The sequence below is a fragment of the Acinonyx jubatus genome, chromosome A1, assembly GCF_027475565.1.
Source record: "Acinonyx jubatus isolate Ajub_Pintada_27869175 chromosome A1, VMU_Ajub_asm_v1.0, whole genome shotgun sequence".
Taxonomy (NCBI): Eukaryota; Metazoa; Chordata; class Mammalia; order Carnivora; family Felidae; genus Acinonyx; species Acinonyx jubatus.
In genome coordinates this window covers 142,096,413-142,114,214 of record NC_069380.1, presented here as the reverse complement: position 1 = coordinate 142,114,214, position 17,802 = coordinate 142,096,413, and the positions used below count along the sequence as shown (strand labels likewise).

The window sequence follows — 17,802 nt, the reverse complement described above, 5'->3', positions numbered from 1 at the left end:
TGTTTCTGAGAGCTCTCAAGTGTGCCTTTTCTCCAAGCAGGAGTGAGGGAGGCAGCGGCTCAGCCCTCCTGTACACAGCTGGCCCCATCAAGGGAACAGATTAGCCAGTTAAACTGTATGTTGTGCCTGGTGACATACCCCCAAATCTCTCCCAACTCTTGAGCCCTACTCACACTGACATTTTCACCATCAGTCACCCAGAGGTTAGGACACAGCTTATACCCAAGAATGAAGGCCAAGCCCTGGGTGTGCTGTAGCACAAACACCTCGATTTCACAGATGAATTAAATGCCACATGGGACAACAGAGGATTTAAATTAGGGCTCCGAAGAGAGATGAGTATCTTAGAGCTGCTGGTACCTTAAGCTGGATGCCAGGTTCTGCCACAGCGCGGAATGGCGTGGCTTGCCAATATGTCTGCTCTGTCTGCTTCCACATGACTACGTAGAAGCTGGAGCTGTCTTGGTAACCAAAGATGAAGCCAGCGTAGTCATCGTCTGTCTGGGTGTTTACGTGGAAGGTCCCTTCAAAGTCAACTCCGTTGAATGCCGTGTACCCTGCAGGGATCAGAAGAAGATCAGAGAGGCAGACCAGCCACATGAGGAGCTGCAATGAGTGGATTCTATACATGTGCTCCTGATGCCCTGGACATACCCACTGCCAGGCCAGGATCGCTGTTCATAGTCTGCACAATCTCCATGCCCTGCAGAGAGAGTTGAAGGCCATCTTAGAGGGTGGAGAAAGCTCAAGGAAGCCCAGAGCCTCCGGCAGCATTGGTGAGTGGTCAGCAAGGTCTCACCTCCACACAAAGATTTAATTACCTGAGGAACTGTTCTACCTTGTTATGTCCTCAAAGAAAGCACATACTTGTGAGAGGGGAAAGAGAATCTGAATAGAGATTATTTTGCTAAAACTGTAATTAAGGGTTTATTGAATCAGCTTAATCGAGAGAACATAGACTTCTAATGAATGTGACTTCCTGGGTGACACTAAAAAACCTAAGCCTCTCTGTGCCTGCTGTTTGTAGCTACACAATAAGGAAGACATGCAGGAGGCAGTCCCCTGGAGAGATCAGTAGCATGGCTCTGGGGTCAGACTGCCTGGGTCCCAGTTCCAGCATTCTTAGCCATCACCTGCATTGCTACCCGGAGCAATCATTTCGGATTGATGGGACTTGATCTCATGTGTAAAACAGGGCTAATGAAAGTGCTCTGTCATAGGGTGATTATGAGGAGTAAGTGCAGTCCGAAACAGTGCCCCCTGTCACTGTTACCCACTTCTCCCAGAACGACCTGTGCTGAGAGGCAGAGCTGAGCTGCTGTTGACCACGTGACGCTTACCTGGTTCAGGACCACCCAATTGGGATCGATCTGGGCATCCCCTTCAGGGTCCAGGACTACTGTCTGGTAGGCCCTGAAGTCGGTCAGTGTGACCTCCGCATTCTCTGGGCAGACATCGATCCGATCGATGACCTGGTCCTGGTCAAAGTCAGTCTCACAGATGTCTCCCACGCCATCGCCTGGGTGGGGCGGGGGAGGAGGAGAGGAGCTGCCTACCGCCCACTCCGTACTTGACTGAGACAGGGCTGGGCAAGGAGCTGGAGGGAGCCTACACCCCACCTCCAGGGCTATGACTCTCCACCCATGTGGGCAGAGGAGCCCAGCAGCAGTCATGTCTGAGGTGGCCCCGAGCCCCATCCTGGAGTCATCATGGTTGGTTGCTGAACCCCACTGTAGGTGACCAAAAGAATTTTCTGGGGATAGAGTGGTGTGGTAGGCAACTCTACAAAACTGATCTTGTCAGAAACCTTGGGTCAGGATGCTGGGGTTCACCAAGTGGTGAATCTTAAGGCTGATCTTACATAAGCAAACATCTATAGTACTTTCTCTAGAACATATGAAAAACAGGGAAATTATCATCACCAGACAGTCTCTAAGACCATCTGGTGATCCTTAGGCTCTCTGGCTCCTCTGGCTCATGGTTTGTTTTGTTCAGCTGACCTGGTATTAAGATATTTGAACTGAATACTGCTGAGCTGTGGATGGGCGTACCCTCCCCCACTCGCCAAGGTCCTCTCTACTCTGTGTCATTTCTGGCTTTGTGCACACTCTTCCTTACTGGCCTCGCCCCTGTAGCCATCTGAGCTTGGGACTTCTGTGAGACGAGCAAGCAAGATGGCAAAGCAGCTCCCCAAGCCCTTTGAGGGGAATCGTGTGGCTGCTTCCCTGGCCCACGTGACCTCATCCCAGGGCTACTCCGAGGCTGCCGGGCAGTGCTTCTCTGACGGAGCTCGCCAGTGGTGTCTACCAGCTGTCTGCTGACCACCCAAACTGTGGCTCCTCAGAGAGGCCCTAGGAGAAGCGTGCCACTGTGGGCCTGGCAGAAGGGAGCCTGGGGGCCCCCGTGCAACCCGAGGCTGAGCCCGCCTACTGTTGCTATCCTCCTGGGCTGGGTTGGGGACCAGCCGGCAGTTGTCTGGTCCCGGGGGCACCACGTCTGGGATGCCATCGTTGTCATCATCATCATCACACTCGTCACCGATGCCATCCTTATCAGTGTCCAGCTGGGCGCTGTTAATGACGGTGGGGCAGTTGTCTGTGCTGTCCTGGTGTCCGTCTCCATCACTGTGGGAGGAGGAAGAGGTGGTTTGTGGCACAGGTGACCAGCGAGCAGGGAGGAAGAGAGAGTTTGGTCTTTGTTGACCCACATGTCCTTAGACAGGGCTGCCCTGTGGGCCTCCGGGACCATTTTCTCCACTTCCTCATCTTGTTGAAACAAGTACATCATATCCTACTCAAGAAGATAAAGGTTGATTTCTGATTTTGTGACCAGATGTTCCTATCAGTCCCTGGGGACTGTGATCACCTCCCCACACCCTGCCACCTCCAGCTGAGACTGTGCAAAGGGAACAAAGTGAGGGGCAGTGAATGAAGCCAGGCTGCTCAGTGAATCCTGGCTCAGCCACTTACTAGCATGCAGCCCCAGGCGTGATACTTGACCCCTCTGTGGCTCAGTGTCCACATCTGTAAACTGGGAGTAACAGAGCCTACCTCATTGCGTTGTTAGGAAGATTAAATGCTTCTGTGATTAGAATTTTGCATATTGCAATTTAATCGATGACAGAGTACTTGTATGTGCTGGCTCCTAGGAAGCCCTCCAGTGTTTTCCATTCCTCTTCACAATCCCTGGCCAGCAGACCCAAGAAGGATCAGATGTGCATGCCTCAGGAAGAATGGCAGAGAGGAGGGGGCGGCCCCTGCCTGAGAGGTAAGCATGGAGGCTGGGCTCAGTCCTGCTCTAAAGCACTTCTCAGAACCCTCATTCTCCACCTGACATTTCTTTTTTCCAGGCCTTAGAGCCACTCGAGGAGGAGACTGCCCTGTCCCCAGAGTTTTTTTCCCCGTGTTGATGGAGGCCCTCTTTGGCTACTCTGTATCAGAGCAGATGTCCCTTTCACCTCATTCTACCCATGGCCTATCCCAGACAGGGGAGGGAAGCCAGACACCAGCCCATGCCCTCCAGGCCACATGTCCCAGATGGGTCCCAGAGAAAACGAGGCCAACCTGGGCAAGTAGATAGATGACATGGCTCAAACAGCGGAATTCCTGTGCCTGTAGCAGGGCTGACTTTTAAATCCTAAGATCGAGCTGTTTCCATCAGCAGCCATTCTATACGGCCTTGCACATTTTTATGCAAAAACAAGCAGTTCCTGTCCTCCTCCCGAAGGTTCAAGTTTATGGGAATTAAAATGTAGCAGAATGAGTCATTTATTTTAGGCAAATATCTAGAGGGTGACAGGATAGGATATTTTAGAGATTCCGTAGATGGCAGTTGGTGCAAGACCACCTGCACCAAGGAACATTCTTGATGTCCATCCCTTAGGGAAGGTTCCACTTAGAAATGGAGACCTCCTAGGGCAGACTGTGGCCCTCTCCTCATGTGGTGGTAACAATAACACAGCCACCGTTTGGTGCAGGTCACCTGTGGACCAGCACTCTGCCAGGAGCGTTACCTACTTTAGCTTTTATTCTTACAGAACCTGCAAGGTGCATTTAATTCTCTCTACTTTGCAGATGAAGAAACTGAGACTGCGTTGAGAAGTAGGATTAAGTGCACTTGGCTGACACATACTTTGCAGCAAGGACACTGAGCACAAGGACAGAAATGGGACTTTATGGCAGCTGTCCTTGCACAAGGTTGGGCTCAAGAACCACTGGGGACAGGGCCACCTCCAAGGGGTTGAGAAGGGAGGCCCTGCTTTGTCTTCCAGGGTCCTTTCCCTCTCTCATCCCTGTCCTGCCGCCCCGACAAGCATCCCTGATGGAAATGAAAGGGGACAGAGCCTAGGACCACAGGCGCCTCCAGGGCAGAGATAAACTTGTCTGTGTTCTTGCTGATGTTGCTACAGCATCTGATCCAGCCCTGTGTCTTAATATAGGACTACATCGTGTGGGGCTAGACGGGTTGACAAAACTCATTTGCACAGGACAATACCACCAATAAAGGGACACAAAACGAAAAAATTCCAAGGACAATGAAATAACAGTGATCTCTCAGCAAACTGACAGTTTCCTATTTTGGGATGATGGTGAAGCTTCCCTGAGCTGAAAGACTATAATAATAAAAGAGCTCATACCTACTGAGTGCTAGCTATGTAAGGGAAGCTGTGATGTGCACTCTCCATAAATTAACTCCATCTTCACAACAGACCTGGCTACGTGCCATTGTCGTCCCCATTTTTCAGATGAGAAAACTGAGGCACAGAGATTTGATGACCTGCCTAAGGTTAGGTAGTTTGTAAGTGAAGGGGCTGGGATTTATCTAGCTGTGTATCACCCAGAGCCCCTGTCTGAAGCATGATGCTCTATTGCCTCTCCTGTGCTAGAATCTCACTTGCTGGAGTGCCTCGTGGCCCCTCCTGACACTGTCACCTGGCTATAGAGAACTTTCAAGGAAGTGCGGTGACCCTGGCCAGAGGCAGGGCTATTGTCCCCCCAGTAGCTCTATCTCTCTCAATTTATTCAGCAAGATCCCAAAGCAAGGTAGCAGCAGAAAGCTCCAAAAGCTAAAATTCCCTCTAAATTTTTCATTGGGCCTTAATGCAGCTGGGAAATGTGCCATACCTGTCCTGATTGGTGTCACAGGAGTCCCCAACCAGGTCGTTATCCACATCAGACTGCAAAGAGAACAGACCATGTAATTATTTATCCCTGGGCCTTCATGCACAGAACGTTCCAGAGAAGGCAGATCTGGCCCCTCACCACTGCATCTCAGGAAGTCTCTCTGGAATTGGGTTGGTGCAAAACTGCAAAAGGACAGCACCATATTGGTGTAGGCACAATGCTGAATTGTCAAAAAAGCCTTCCAAAATATCAAGCCACATGGCTGGGCTGCCTACACACCAGATGAGCTGATTGGAAAGGGCGCCGGGGCAGGATGGTGGCAGGTGGAGACGTGGAACTCTGGCACGGGTCTGAGGAGAGCCAGCCAAAGGCATGGGGACAAGGCAAACTGATTTGGCTTTGCTTCTGCATGTTGGAATTAAGCCAGAATGGGAGTGAGTCACAGAGGGCAACAATGACGCCCCTCTTTCAGGGCTTTAAAAATACATGACACATCATACCTAATTATCCAGACAGGAAGCGAGAAGGGAAACAACATGGCGCTAACTGAACTTCATCTGAAATGTCCAGACATAGGCTGTATAGGGGCCTGGGGACTAAAAGGGCACAGGCTCCCAAAGGTTAGTTTCCATGCTGTATTTTCCTTCCAGCAAAAAGACTTGTTTTGGGCATCATTAAATTCCTACTACTAAGGCACTCTACAGCCCATGAGATTAGCCCAGAGGGCCTTAGGTCTCGTGAAGCATTCTTCCTACCACCTCCAGACCTAAGGTGTGCAATTCTACCATGTCTGCTCTGGTAGGTAAGTGCAACAGCAAGGAGCTGAGCCAGTGTGCTCTGCCGTTTTTCTAGGCACCGGTCTTAAAGAATCTTCACATAGGGGAGCTCAGCCTAGAGTATGAGGCCCTCAAACGCTACTCACCTGGTTAGGGTTACTGACATCAGGACAACTGTCACAGGCATCCCCCACACCATCACCATCCCTGTCCCGTTGGTCACGATTGGGAACTTTTGGGCAGTTGTCCAGAATGTTTTTTATTCCTACAAGAAAGGAATGGTTCCCTGAGTCAGGTGAACACACAGATCTAGAAGACAGGCTTCTGGGTGCTAAGAGATCAAGCCTCTACCCAGGCCTGGGGTGAGTGACTTCTGTTGAACTGTCCTCCAAGAGCCACACTACCTTTCTCAGCACTCATCTGGATGTACCCTCAAAGGATGGATTCTGGGAGACTTAAAAATGAACAGCAATCTGAGGCATTTCTCCATGCAGTTAGAAGTTGTGCAAGATGTCAAGGACTATCATGTAACCAGATGAAAAGGTCATGAGGGCTAGGTGGGCCAGCCCTGGAGAGGGAGGACCTTGGGACGATGTGAATAAAGACTGGGACCCAAGGGCTGGGCCCACCGTGCCCTCCCCTTCCCAACTGTTGTCTATGTCCTGTCATGCAAGCAGCCTGTAATCAGTCATGGTGGGAGTGGTATTTATAGCATAGAAACTGGCAAATGCTACATCTTGGAGCTTTTTTTGGTTTGTTGAACTGGTTTACCAGCATACCACTGGATCTGATCATCAGTAGGGCTTGCAGAGGATGAGGTCATGTTTTAGGGAGGTGTGGATATTCTGGAATGGTGTGTGTGTGTGTGTGTGTGTGTGTGTGTGGTGGGTGAGTAGGTGGAGGGCCGGGAGTATATTTCTAAAGATTTTCCTTCAAGGCCCTTGTGATGTGAAATATTTTTCAAAAACTATCACATCCAGCCTATACTTTGATGACAGTCATCTATATGCTATGGAAGCTACACAGAAACAAATGTTCTGCCTCCCATCCTGAGACGCTCCAGAGCTCAAACTGTGCTCTGGGGGTTGCCATTCACACAGCCCACACTAGAAGGCCTCTTCAGTGGAGCCTAGAGCTGGCCCACTCCTGCCTCCACACTCTTCCCAGAATAGGCAGGGGAAGGGCCTGTCTTCCGGGAGATGCCTGATTCTTCGCAGGAGGAGCCAGACCCAGGGCCTGTAGTTTGTGACCCTGCTCAAGGCCCCCTCATTCAATTCTCTGCTCCCAGGAATCTTACAGGTGGGAAGTGGGGTAGGGGAGATCTACTCTTTCTAGGAAGATACATGGCCTACAAAGATGCCGCTCGAAGTAATCCCCACAAAGTTTCTGGCAAAGTTGTAGAATTCGAGAAACACCCAGGGTTATTAAATAGAGGAGTGGGCTATGGAGTCTCCTTCCATCGAAAGAGGCGGGCCAGACACAAGCTACAGGAAACCACTCCATGTGGGAGGCCTTCTGAGTTACCAATGCTATTTCTGCTCCTAACAGAGAACAAGGGCAAAAGGACACACGAGTCCCACATAAAAGACAAAGCAAGACAAGCCCACCATCTCCATCCATGTCATCATCACAGGCGTCTCCTTTTCCATCTCCATCAGTGTCTTTCTGGTCATTATTCAGGACATTCCGGCAGTTGTCACAGGCGTCCCCAAAGATATCTTTGTCACTGTTCCTTTGGTCCACATTGTGAGTCAGGACACAGTTATCCTAAAGGATCAGAAGACCATTTAATCAGACTTGATTGAATCCCTCCAAGGTCTCTGGTCCTGCAGTGGATGCCAGCCAGCCTCCACCCCATTGTCATGCACTGTCAGAACTCAGGAGAGAGAGCCGCAATGCCAGGGGATCACAGGCATGGCAACTACCATGGGGGATGACTAATAGGGGACTCTGCAGGCTTTCTTCTGCATCCCTGGTATGTGGCAATTCATGCGCCAGGCTGGCAGAGCAAGCACCTGCTCATTCAGGATCCCGTCTCCATCAGCGTCGTCGTCACAAGCATCTCCTATGCCATCTCTGTCTGCATCTTCTTGGCCAGAATTTGGCACATACTTGCAATTATCCTAAGGAGAAGAAACAAGAGCTCAGAGAAACATCTACATCTGACTTTTTTTTCAGCTTTATTGATGTATACCTGGCAAAATTCTCATATATTTGAAGTGTACACTGTGATTAATATACCTTTATGTTGTGAAAGGATTCCCACCATTGAGTTAACACATCCAACATCTCACTGGCTCTTTGTGTGTGGGTGAGAACATTTAAGTTCTATCCTTTTAGCCAACTGCAGTTAGACAATACAGGGTTAACAACTACAGTCACCATGTTATACATTAGATCCTCAGGTTTATTCTTCTTATGCCTTCGTATCCCGTCTGTACCCTTTTATCAACCTCTCCGTATTTCCCCACCCCCATCTGCATCTGTCTTAGGTCAGAAATGATTTCTAACCTCAAGACTGACTGTAGCCGCCTGACTTTCCTGTTGATGGCTGTTTGGCTACGTTTGACATGCAGCTACTTTCAAAATGCAGTTTTAAATGGAACCCTCCCCCATATAAGCTCTGGCTCTGGACAGCCCACAGCGAACGTGGTGTTTTTCTTGTGTGCCCTCCTTACCTTCTTGCAGTTCCTGGCAGAGCACGGCAGTTCTTCGTCGGGGTAGCTGTCAATGTCCACATCCTTTCCGCAGATATAGCCATCGCCAGCCCAACCAATGCCACACTGTGAAGGGAAAGCGCAGAAGTTTGGGAAGCCAAGCCTGGGAGGAGGCAGGTGGCTGACAAGGGCCTCAGCTCTGACTCTGTGAATCCCTGCTAATCATATATGCTTCCCCAGAGGGAGGGCCCAGAGCTACACCACCTTGTTGGGTAGGATTTTAAAACTATTGTTTTTTGAATAGTCTTATGAATCAAAAGGTACAAAGGGAGATAGAATCAAGACTCCTCCCCATTCCTATTCTTTTGGCTCAGGCCATCCATTATTATGTATACTTCCACAGATACAACATGCACAGACAAGCAAATACACGCATTCTTTTTCTTTTGACTTTTAACACAACTGACAGCACCTATATCCACTGTTCTGTACTTTATTTGGAGCTCTTTCCATATCACTCCATGTAGATCACGTCACTCTTTTTAGTGGCACAGATTATCATACCCAAAGTGGTAGGCATGTGCCTTAATGAATTCAACCAGTCCTCTACTGATGGGTGTCTGGTTTTTAAAACATTTTTCTATTGCAAACAAGGCTACAACAGGTTACTCTAGTACATAGGTCATTCTGCACATGTACTGGTGTCTTAGTGTGGAATTCCTGGTTCAAAGGGTATTTGTAATTTAGAGTTACTGTTAACCTGTTCTCCACATGATTATTCAATTTCCTCTCCCAGCAGAAACGAATGCATGTGGCTTTTGTGCCACTTCCCTTATCATTCTTGAACCGCAGTCATATCTCTGATTTTAACAGTCTTCTAAATCAATTTCCATCAAAAGAGTAACCTTCCAAGGTGCTTTACCTTTATTCATGCCCTGTAGCAGAAGAAGATTCCCACAGGTCCAGGGCTGGGCCTGTGTGTTCTCTCCATCCCTGGAAAAGTCTACCCAAGTACCCTGTCGTCACCAGCCCTCACTTCATTGCCAGCATAAGAGGCATCAATAGTTATTCTGTATCATACCCTACACCCATTGTCTCCAATCCTTACAATGACACTGCAAGGTCATTGTTACCCCATTGTAGGTGAGACAACTAGGCTATTGAGCAAGGATCGCTGGCAAACCAAAGACAAAAGAAGTTATTCAGTAAGTGGTGCCCTGGGCATGAGGTAGGACCTGGGGGCCCAGCCCAGGAACAGGACAGGCACCTGCAGAGGGGGAAGGCAGAACAGAGGAAGGAACAGTGAGGAAGAGGACCTGGAAAAGGACAGGGAACCAGAAAGTCAGGGAGAGGACAGAGAGCCTGAGGAACAGAAGCAGGGTTTAGGGAAAAAGAACTTGACATGAATAAACATTAAATTTCCTGGCCTTGCTAATCAAAAGAAGGTGATTGAAGACCAGTGACTTCCTAAGCGGCAGCCTGCCTGTTCTCAATCATCCATGCTTTCCTTCTGCAACCAGGAATTTAGAAGGCAGGAGGCCAAAGACACCCCTCCCGTAAGTGCCCCTATATCCGTGCAGTTGCTTCAGCGGGCCTTCAGAAGGCCTGGAAAGCTTGGCCATGGGGTATGGTCCTTGACTCATTTTAATGAAAGAAAAAATTTCCTCTAGGAACAAATAAATTTTTAATGAGCCATTTTCTGGCAGATTAAATTATTTTAGTAGTCACACCAAGTGTATTAATCCTTTACCATCTGTCGTCGTGCCTTATTACAAATTCAAAAACATATTAAGAGCTCCATCACCCACCATCCCAGGGAAGTCATTAATTTGTTCACAGAAAATTAGGATTTAAACACAGATTTACACTCGCCTCTCAATGGTAATAAACATGCCCAGGCAATAGGAATTAGGCAAGTTGTGGGGTTTTTCCCTCTGACCCAGCTTGCTCCTTTGTCAGGACCTTGTTACAGACTATCTGTGCTGCCAGAGAGAACGTGTGTTATTACATTTCTTCAACTTCATTCTGATTCTTCTCCTTTCCAATATTTGAAAAGCGATATGCTCCCAGTAGAAAATTTTGTGAGCATAATGATAAAGAAGCCTAAGTTCAAGGTATAGAGAAGAGAGAAAGCGTCTCCCAGAATCCATCCTGCCGCTCAGGAGTGACCGTCGTGAACCTGGGAGTCCCACAGTCTGAAGGGCCACCTGCCATGGGCCTGACTTACTGGGAAGCAGCTGAAGTGGCTGATTTCTCAGTCTCTAGAAGCCCTGAGGACTCTGGAGCCTGGGATTTAGGAGTGGGTGTCAGAAAGGGCCTTCTTCTTCACCAAGGGCCTAGCATGCACCCACCTGGCCCGAGACCCACGTCAGCTCTCTTGCCAGCCAGCTCCTCCCCAGATGGGCTCCAGGGTTGGGTAATGCATAGGGAGAAGAGTGACCATCCGCTGAGCTATTCCTGAATCTGGGTGTAGGTGGAGACGGAAAAGTGCCCTCTGTCCCCTCGCGCTCACTGGCGGGAGACAGGAGGGTTCTCTGAGAGTTGAAACAGCCTACCACTTCCCTCCAACCTGCTTCCTGGAACATCAGGCCAGATTCTAAGGACAGCTAGAAAGGATGGCAGTATGCTAATACATTCCCCGAATACATAGGGCGGTGGATGGGAGGGAGGGAAGGCGGCCCCTTCGCTTCTTGCCGCCCACTTCTTGGCCCTCCACAGAGGGTATCTAGGAGTGAGGGCTCTACCACTGATGTGCCCGAGGGAATCGTGTTGACCCATGACTGACAGGGAGAGAAAAGGCAGCTGACGTTCAATGGACTTCACATTGCTCTCCGCGAACTCAGCTGACCCTGTTACTATTAAATTCTGTGTTTATCTCAATTGAAATGTTTTCACTTCCGAGTACTTTTTACCTGGAAGCAAGGAGAAACTGGGGAGGGGTTGGTGTTTGAAATGGAAGAGGAAAAAAATCATTGAGCAGGTGACAGACAACTTACCACACATGTCACATCCCCTTGCCTCTCTTCAATGCACTGTGCATTCACACTGCAAGGATTCAGCTCAGGATTTCTGCAGCTCCTTTCGGTCTTGCATCCCCTTGTCTGGTCACCAGTGTACCCCGGTTTGCAAGGCCCACAGCGATAAGATCCCTGCAAAGATCAGATGATGAGCTGGGGCTCAGAACTGTGAGCAAGGCGACTGCAGTTGTGTTTCTTTTTGTAGGTACTCAGTGATGCCAAGATTTAGGGACACCCATGCCTGCCTCTCTGCCCATGTGTACACCTTGGAGGACTGTGCGAATGTTGAGGAAGACACCGCCAGCCTGGAAGCTGCAGTGAGCCACACGGACATGAGGGAAGAGCGGGGAGGGCAGAAGAAGGCTAGAGTGAACCACCGTCACCAGGACTTGCCAGCTCTGCCGTGGAAGACAAAAGGGGAAGGGGCTGATGGCGCCAATGAGGCCCTGGGAGGCAGAGAGCATTTATTCTCAGGACAAGGGAGACGGTTTGATTGAAAAGCATGTTAGGAAAAAACAAGGTTTTTTTTTTTTAACTGTTCCTTTGGCTTTTTAAAAATGGAATGACAAAGAACAGTTGTACAGAGAAATGTCAATGGCCTTGCACTGAGAATTCTTGATGAGGTAGGCTCCGTGGAGAAGCCTGGCAAATGAGCTGTCAGCCCTGCTACAGCAGCCCTTCTACCGGCCGTGACTTTTTTTTAAAAGCTTTACTGAGATGAAATTACATTTCCTGAAAGACACCCATGCCACCTGTAGGGTTCAATGATTTCGGTCATTAACAACCTCTTACTGCCAACTCCAAGGGACGCTCTTCAGTGGTCTTCCTCTATCTACTGGCCTTACCGGATTGCTCCATTTGGTTGGTTCTCTCCTTTTCTTGGCTCTTGCTCTTTTTCGTCGGCCCATTTTTGAGGTTCTCCGGAGTTCTACTTTCTAGATGGTTCCACCATCTAGTTTTCTTCCCCCAGGGTGACTTTAGTTATTACCTTTATGTGTCTCCCAAATCTCTATCTGCAGACTCACTGATAAGGGCCTGGTGAAAAGCTAAGAAGCAACAATCCCTATATATTCCTAGGTAGCTGAGTATGTGGATAGGAACACAGGCTCTGCAGCTGGAAGTCTTAGGAGAGGTGTGGGCTTGGCCCAGTTACTTTTCTGGAGTTGTTTCTTCAACTGTCAAACGGGAATAATAGTGCCTAGTGACATGGTTGTTGTGAGGACTAAAATAAGGGGCTTGATATTTATAAAATGTTTTTAAATTAAAAAAAATGTTTATTTATTTTTAAGAGAGAGAGAGAGAGAGCAACAGAGCACAAGTGGAGGAGGGAGAGAGAGAGAGACACCCACAGAAATCCGAAACAGGCTCCAGGCTCTGAGCTGTCAGCACAGAGCCTGATGGCAGGGCTCGAACTCACAAGCTGTGAGGTAATGACCTGAGCCGAAGTCGGACCCTTAACCGACTGAGCCACCCAGGCACCCCTATAAAATGTTTTTACATACAAGCAAACTAGAGTAATTTTCCTAGGGACAAAGTTAGAAGCAGTCACAAACGGAATCAGCAGGTCTCTTGATGGTTACTGGGCCACACCTCTATCTCGGAATCAGTTGACAAGAACTTTCAGAAATAAAACCGTATCTAAATATATACACTTTAGACCTCTTAAGAGCTAAGCATTTTAATACAAATGACTTTTGGAGAGATTTATAAAAATAATGAATACTATTTGGGGATTGTGTCATCACCAATAAAATGTATATTCTGAACTGTATAAACTAAGAAGCTCTTCATATTTTTAAAATAAAAGAATATTTCAAAAATATATTCTAAAAGCCCAACATTGCAACTATGATTAAAATATAGCAGTTAGAAAATAATTCTTATATAAAAATTACTTATAAAATTACTCTCACATGAAAAACTATTTTTCAACATAAACTTTTATCTTCATTTGCCAACCAAATATGTTGTACCCACCTGTTCTATGTGTGTTTGGGGTTATGATTTATAAACATATGATTGTCTCAATAACTGGTCTGCTTTGATAACATCATCCATGAAAAATACTTACCAGAGTGTTAATACAGATAGAGTTGAGAACACACGCTCCGTTTTGACACTCATCAATGTCAGTGCAGACCTAGTACAGGAAAGTTTAAAGACATACTCCATTTAAGCAGAAATGCAAATAAATTTTGCTTTGATAGCTTTGGGTGAAGACATGGGATTTCAGGTAAAATGGGAACAGGAGCGTCGCTTTAGCCACCTCCCTGTGTTTGTACTAATCTGTACTTGACCTAATTTCAAGTGATAGTTGCCGCCTTGGGATTTAAGGTTGTTCAGAAAACAGAACTGGTATGATTCATCTGTTCCTGCAACCTTTTTACTCAGGAAAGTACTTCTATATCCTGTTTGGTACTAGATGTACTTCTGTATGAGGATTCCTAGCTTTCTTCAATTCTGGAAAATTCTCAGCTTCCCTCTGCTCCTACTCTTTGAATTCTTTCTTTGGAACTACCAATATAAGCCAATATTGGACTTTCTCATTAATTTCTCCTTTTGACTCTTAACCTCTTGTTCATATTTTCACATATCTTTATTTTTCTGTGCTGCATTCTGGATGATTTCCTTAGATGCACCTTCCATTCTATATATTCTCTGATAGCTGTCTTGCCCATCTATTGAGTTTTTAATGTCAATGATTACATTTTTCACTGAGTAAGTTTAACCTGTTTTTCAAAGTTGCCTTTTATTTTTCACACTGCCCTATTTTTAAATTATGATATCTGTTCCTTCCTTGGCCTCTTTATCCTTTTGAACTGTTTTATATTTATCATGTATCCTCAGGGTAGCTTAAGTCACCATTCACATAAATCACCATTTTTGTTTATGAACAAAATGTTTATGAACAACATACCTTTAGCGCCCTGTTTTTGCATGTTCTACTGGCACTGGGTTTCAGAGTCTCTGGTATGGCTTTGACATTAGCCAGGGCCCCAGGGATTTTACTGCACCAGGGCTAATTTTTATGTTAATTTCCTGGCTTGTATTTCCATGTGGTATTAGTAACATAGATTTGAAGCTCATAACGGTATACGGCACAAACCTGGAGCTCTGATTTGTTGTGGGAAATATTCCTTTTTGTCAACCATGTCCCAAAGATGACATGAAGTTTCCTTGTTGATTGTGGGGGCTAGTAGTTTTCTCATCTCCTTGTAATGCATGGGTAGGGTTCATGGCTTTATGAAGGTGTGGTAGGTCTTTCTAAAGGTCCAGGACTACATCTGCTATACCTACACAGGTGCTAAAACCCCTGATTCCCACTCCTAGGACTGATACCCAGCTCCTACCTCCCATAAGCATTAATTTGTTAAGTTTTAGCAAGGTGGCTCCTTCTACTTCAGTCGAGTCTACCATATTACTGGAAATCCACTGGGCACTGCTTCTTACTCTCTTACACAAAGCACTGTCTATTTCATTTCGTCTATTTTCCTTGGTTTCGTCTTGGAGACTTTTGTCTTTAGAGGAGAGGATGAAAAACTTTGGGTCATTACTCTAATGGTTTCTTGTTACTCGTCTATGTCCAGCTTGCCTCCTTTTTCTAGTCTTAAAAAATGATGCCCTCTAGAATCCTTTGATAGGCAGCTAGGAAATAATGAACCCTTGCCCTTCTTCAAACCTAATAATTTCCCTAAGGTAGTAAAATATATTTATAGACCAACCACTTTTAAGGGCTGAAGACATCAAAAAGAATTTCACAGTCAGTCAGTTAAATAATGGCCAGGATATAGTAGAACATTTGGAAATAAATGGAGACTGTCACAAAGTGCTCAAGTGCTTTATGGCAGTTTATAGCTTATATAAGAAGAAGGGGGGTTTCCTCAGGGGATTATTTCTACTCTTGAAATCCTCTCATCTCTAAAACAGCTTCTTATCAGCAACAATGACTCTATAAAAGTGACCTAATTTTTCAAAGCTTTTATTTGTTTCCTTGATTCTCAAGTTATTCTGCAGGACAAAACGTTCAATGGCTAACAGAGTAAGTCTGAAATCATACCACATATTTAGTTTTCCTAGTGATACTCTATTGTTTTCCTAGTGATACTCTATTATCCTGATTTAATAGTTTCCTCCCTACTGGATATTATGAACATCTATACTCAGAAATGAGTTGGAAAACTTCCCTATTTGTCCTTTGTGCACCATGACATTCCACATGGCATTGGCTGTTCAAGGAGGTAAAGGGTTATAATGAAAGAGGTGGGAACAAACCCAAGGTTTTCTGTTGGTAATTAAGACAAAAAATGAGTAGAAAGACCGTAACTTCAGCCCACCTGCTTGTTTGACTTGGCAAAACTGATCCCAACACCCTGTACCATGGGCCCTGTGAAGCCCATGGGGCACGCATCACATCTGAAGCCAGGAGCCAAGTTCACACAGCGCACACCTGGGTAGCAGGGATGGTATTTGCACTGGGAACAAAAAAAACCAAAGTCTTTAGCCACATGGAGAAAACACAAACTCTCATTCAGCTATATGTACATGCTTATTTACTTCACTGTCCATTTCTTGGTGACCAAGATGGTAAAAGGATATAAAGGCTTCTAATTTCATAGTTATAGATGGAATCTCAGACACACACAGTATAAGGCTGACTTCTAGTGGGCTTTGCTGTATTACAAATAACGGCATGGCCAAGTGGAAAAGGTCCTTAACGATAATCAGTCTACCTCCCAGTGTAAATTCTCTGATATTCTACCTTGTAACTTAAAACCACCATGGAAGGACAGTGTTCCTGGACTGCCTGTCAGGTGGCTGTTAGATGAATCCAAATGCATTACTAAACCAAATTCTCAAATGAAAAAAATCTCAAGAAGACAAGGCCAGGGTAGCTGTTGCTTTTTTCAACAAGATGTGATCTATTAGGGTCTGTGCCTGCCTTCATGCCCTATAGAGTCCACGGATGTTCTAAGGCTCTTGGTAGTCTAGGAGATTGGTTCTGATTTTTTTTTTTAACCGCTTCAACTAATGTAAAAAACATGACCACTTCCTGCCCTTTCAAAAGGAGGAAAATTCCAGCTCACAGATAAAAACCAGATGCAGTTCTGTGAAACATGTACAGACGTCTCTCCAAGTGCGGGATTACTACAGACCATCTTAATTGCTTACTACCTGGGAAAGTAATCAGCTGAGTGCTACCATGAGCCTGAAGGAGCTGTGTGTGTGTGTGTGTGTGTGTGTGTGTGTGTGTATGCACACACACCTAACTCTTTGCAGGCACTGTTCTTTCTCCTTCTAGTCCTCCTCTGGCTTGGTGGGAGGGGAAAGGCATATTCTGGTGGCGGCCTTGCTACCTACTGTGAACACTGCTTTGGGACTAGACTAAAGACTGGCTAAGCACAGTCTTGAAACAATCTCCTTTAGAGGCTTTTGCAAGCTGGCCAAACAGCCTGTGTTTGCTGTATGTCCTTCTGGCTCCATCCCTCAGCACTTTTGGTTACTCACAGGTTATAGGATCTCCTCAACAGGCTTTGCTGGTCTGAGATTCCCCTCTGCACATCTAACCTGAAGAAGTTAGTTGCAACCCCTGAAATATACCCTCACACAGATATTCCCCCTCCCGTGTTTGCAGAAGTGTAGAAAAATCCAAACTGTAACACTGACTACATGAGAGAAATAATCGATGCTGGGGTACAAATCTCAGCATTACAGTGACATGGCCCAGCAGAACAGCCGGGAACACAGAGAGGAGATATTACAAACAGAGCCACAATCAGGTGTCATGCCTCCTTCATCCTGCTGCTCATGGTCTTGTGGTCGCTAAGGATTCACGAGGGAGAGTATTTATGTCACCTGGAGAACAGGCCATGTCATCCCAGCATCATCAACCTGGCTTCCTTTTCCATAAGCTGTAGGGTGTACAAGATACTTAGGGAGCCCCTGTCCCGGGGAAGCTGAACTTTTACCTCATCAATAACAGAACAGGTGATCCCATTTCCTGTGTAGCCCTCGGGGCAGGGCCCACACTGAAAGCCATCTCTGGTGTTAGTACATCGGACGCCGCGGAAACAGGAGTTAGAATCACAGTGGCGCACTGGGGGTGTCGAGGATGTCGTGGGCGCTGGGGATGCAGGGGGCACCAGCGTGTTTGGGGTTGGAGACTGAAAGCTCAGTGGACCTAGAGGAAAACCAATAATCCGCAGACTTTTTGACCACCAGAAAAATGTAG

At 46.8% G+C, this 17,802-nt stretch overlaps 1 protein-coding gene and 1 long non-coding RNA gene across 2 annotated transcripts in view; one reads left to right on the top strand and one right to left on the bottom strand.

Annotated features, from left to right (window-relative positions):
- THBS4 (thrombospondin 4) overlaps nt 1–17,802 on the bottom strand; it is a 43,424-nt gene that overhangs the window by 3,340 nt on the left and 22,282 nt on the right. Inside the window, exons 7-19 of the mRNA XM_027039233.2 lie at nt 17,540–17,751; nt 15,908–16,045; nt 13,645–13,713; nt 11,553–11,705; nt 8,578–8,682; nt 7,915–8,022; nt 7,507–7,666; nt 6,046–6,164; nt 5,124–5,176; nt 2,431–2,624; nt 1,341–1,519; nt 655–703; nt 361–557 (exon numbers count right to left, since the gene is read on the bottom strand). Coding sequence (XP_026895034.2) covers nt 361–557; nt 655–703; nt 1,341–1,519; nt 2,431–2,624; nt 5,124–5,176; nt 6,046–6,164; nt 7,507–7,666; nt 7,915–8,022; nt 8,578–8,682; nt 11,553–11,705; nt 13,645–13,713; nt 15,908–16,045; nt 17,540–17,751 — 1,736 coding nt within the window. The remainder of the gene's footprint in view (nt 1–360; nt 558–654; nt 704–1,340; nt 1,520–2,430; nt 2,625–5,123; nt 5,177–6,045; nt 6,165–7,506; nt 7,667–7,914; nt 8,023–8,577; nt 8,683–11,552; nt 11,706–13,644; nt 13,714–15,907; nt 16,046–17,539; nt 17,752–17,802) is intronic.
- On the top strand, nt 544–6,723 carry LOC128316012 (uncharacterized). Its single transcript, XR_008299342.1, has 3 exons — nt 544–776; nt 3,124–3,267; nt 4,074–6,723. It is a non-coding gene; the product is annotated as an uncharacterized LOC128316012 (long non-coding RNA).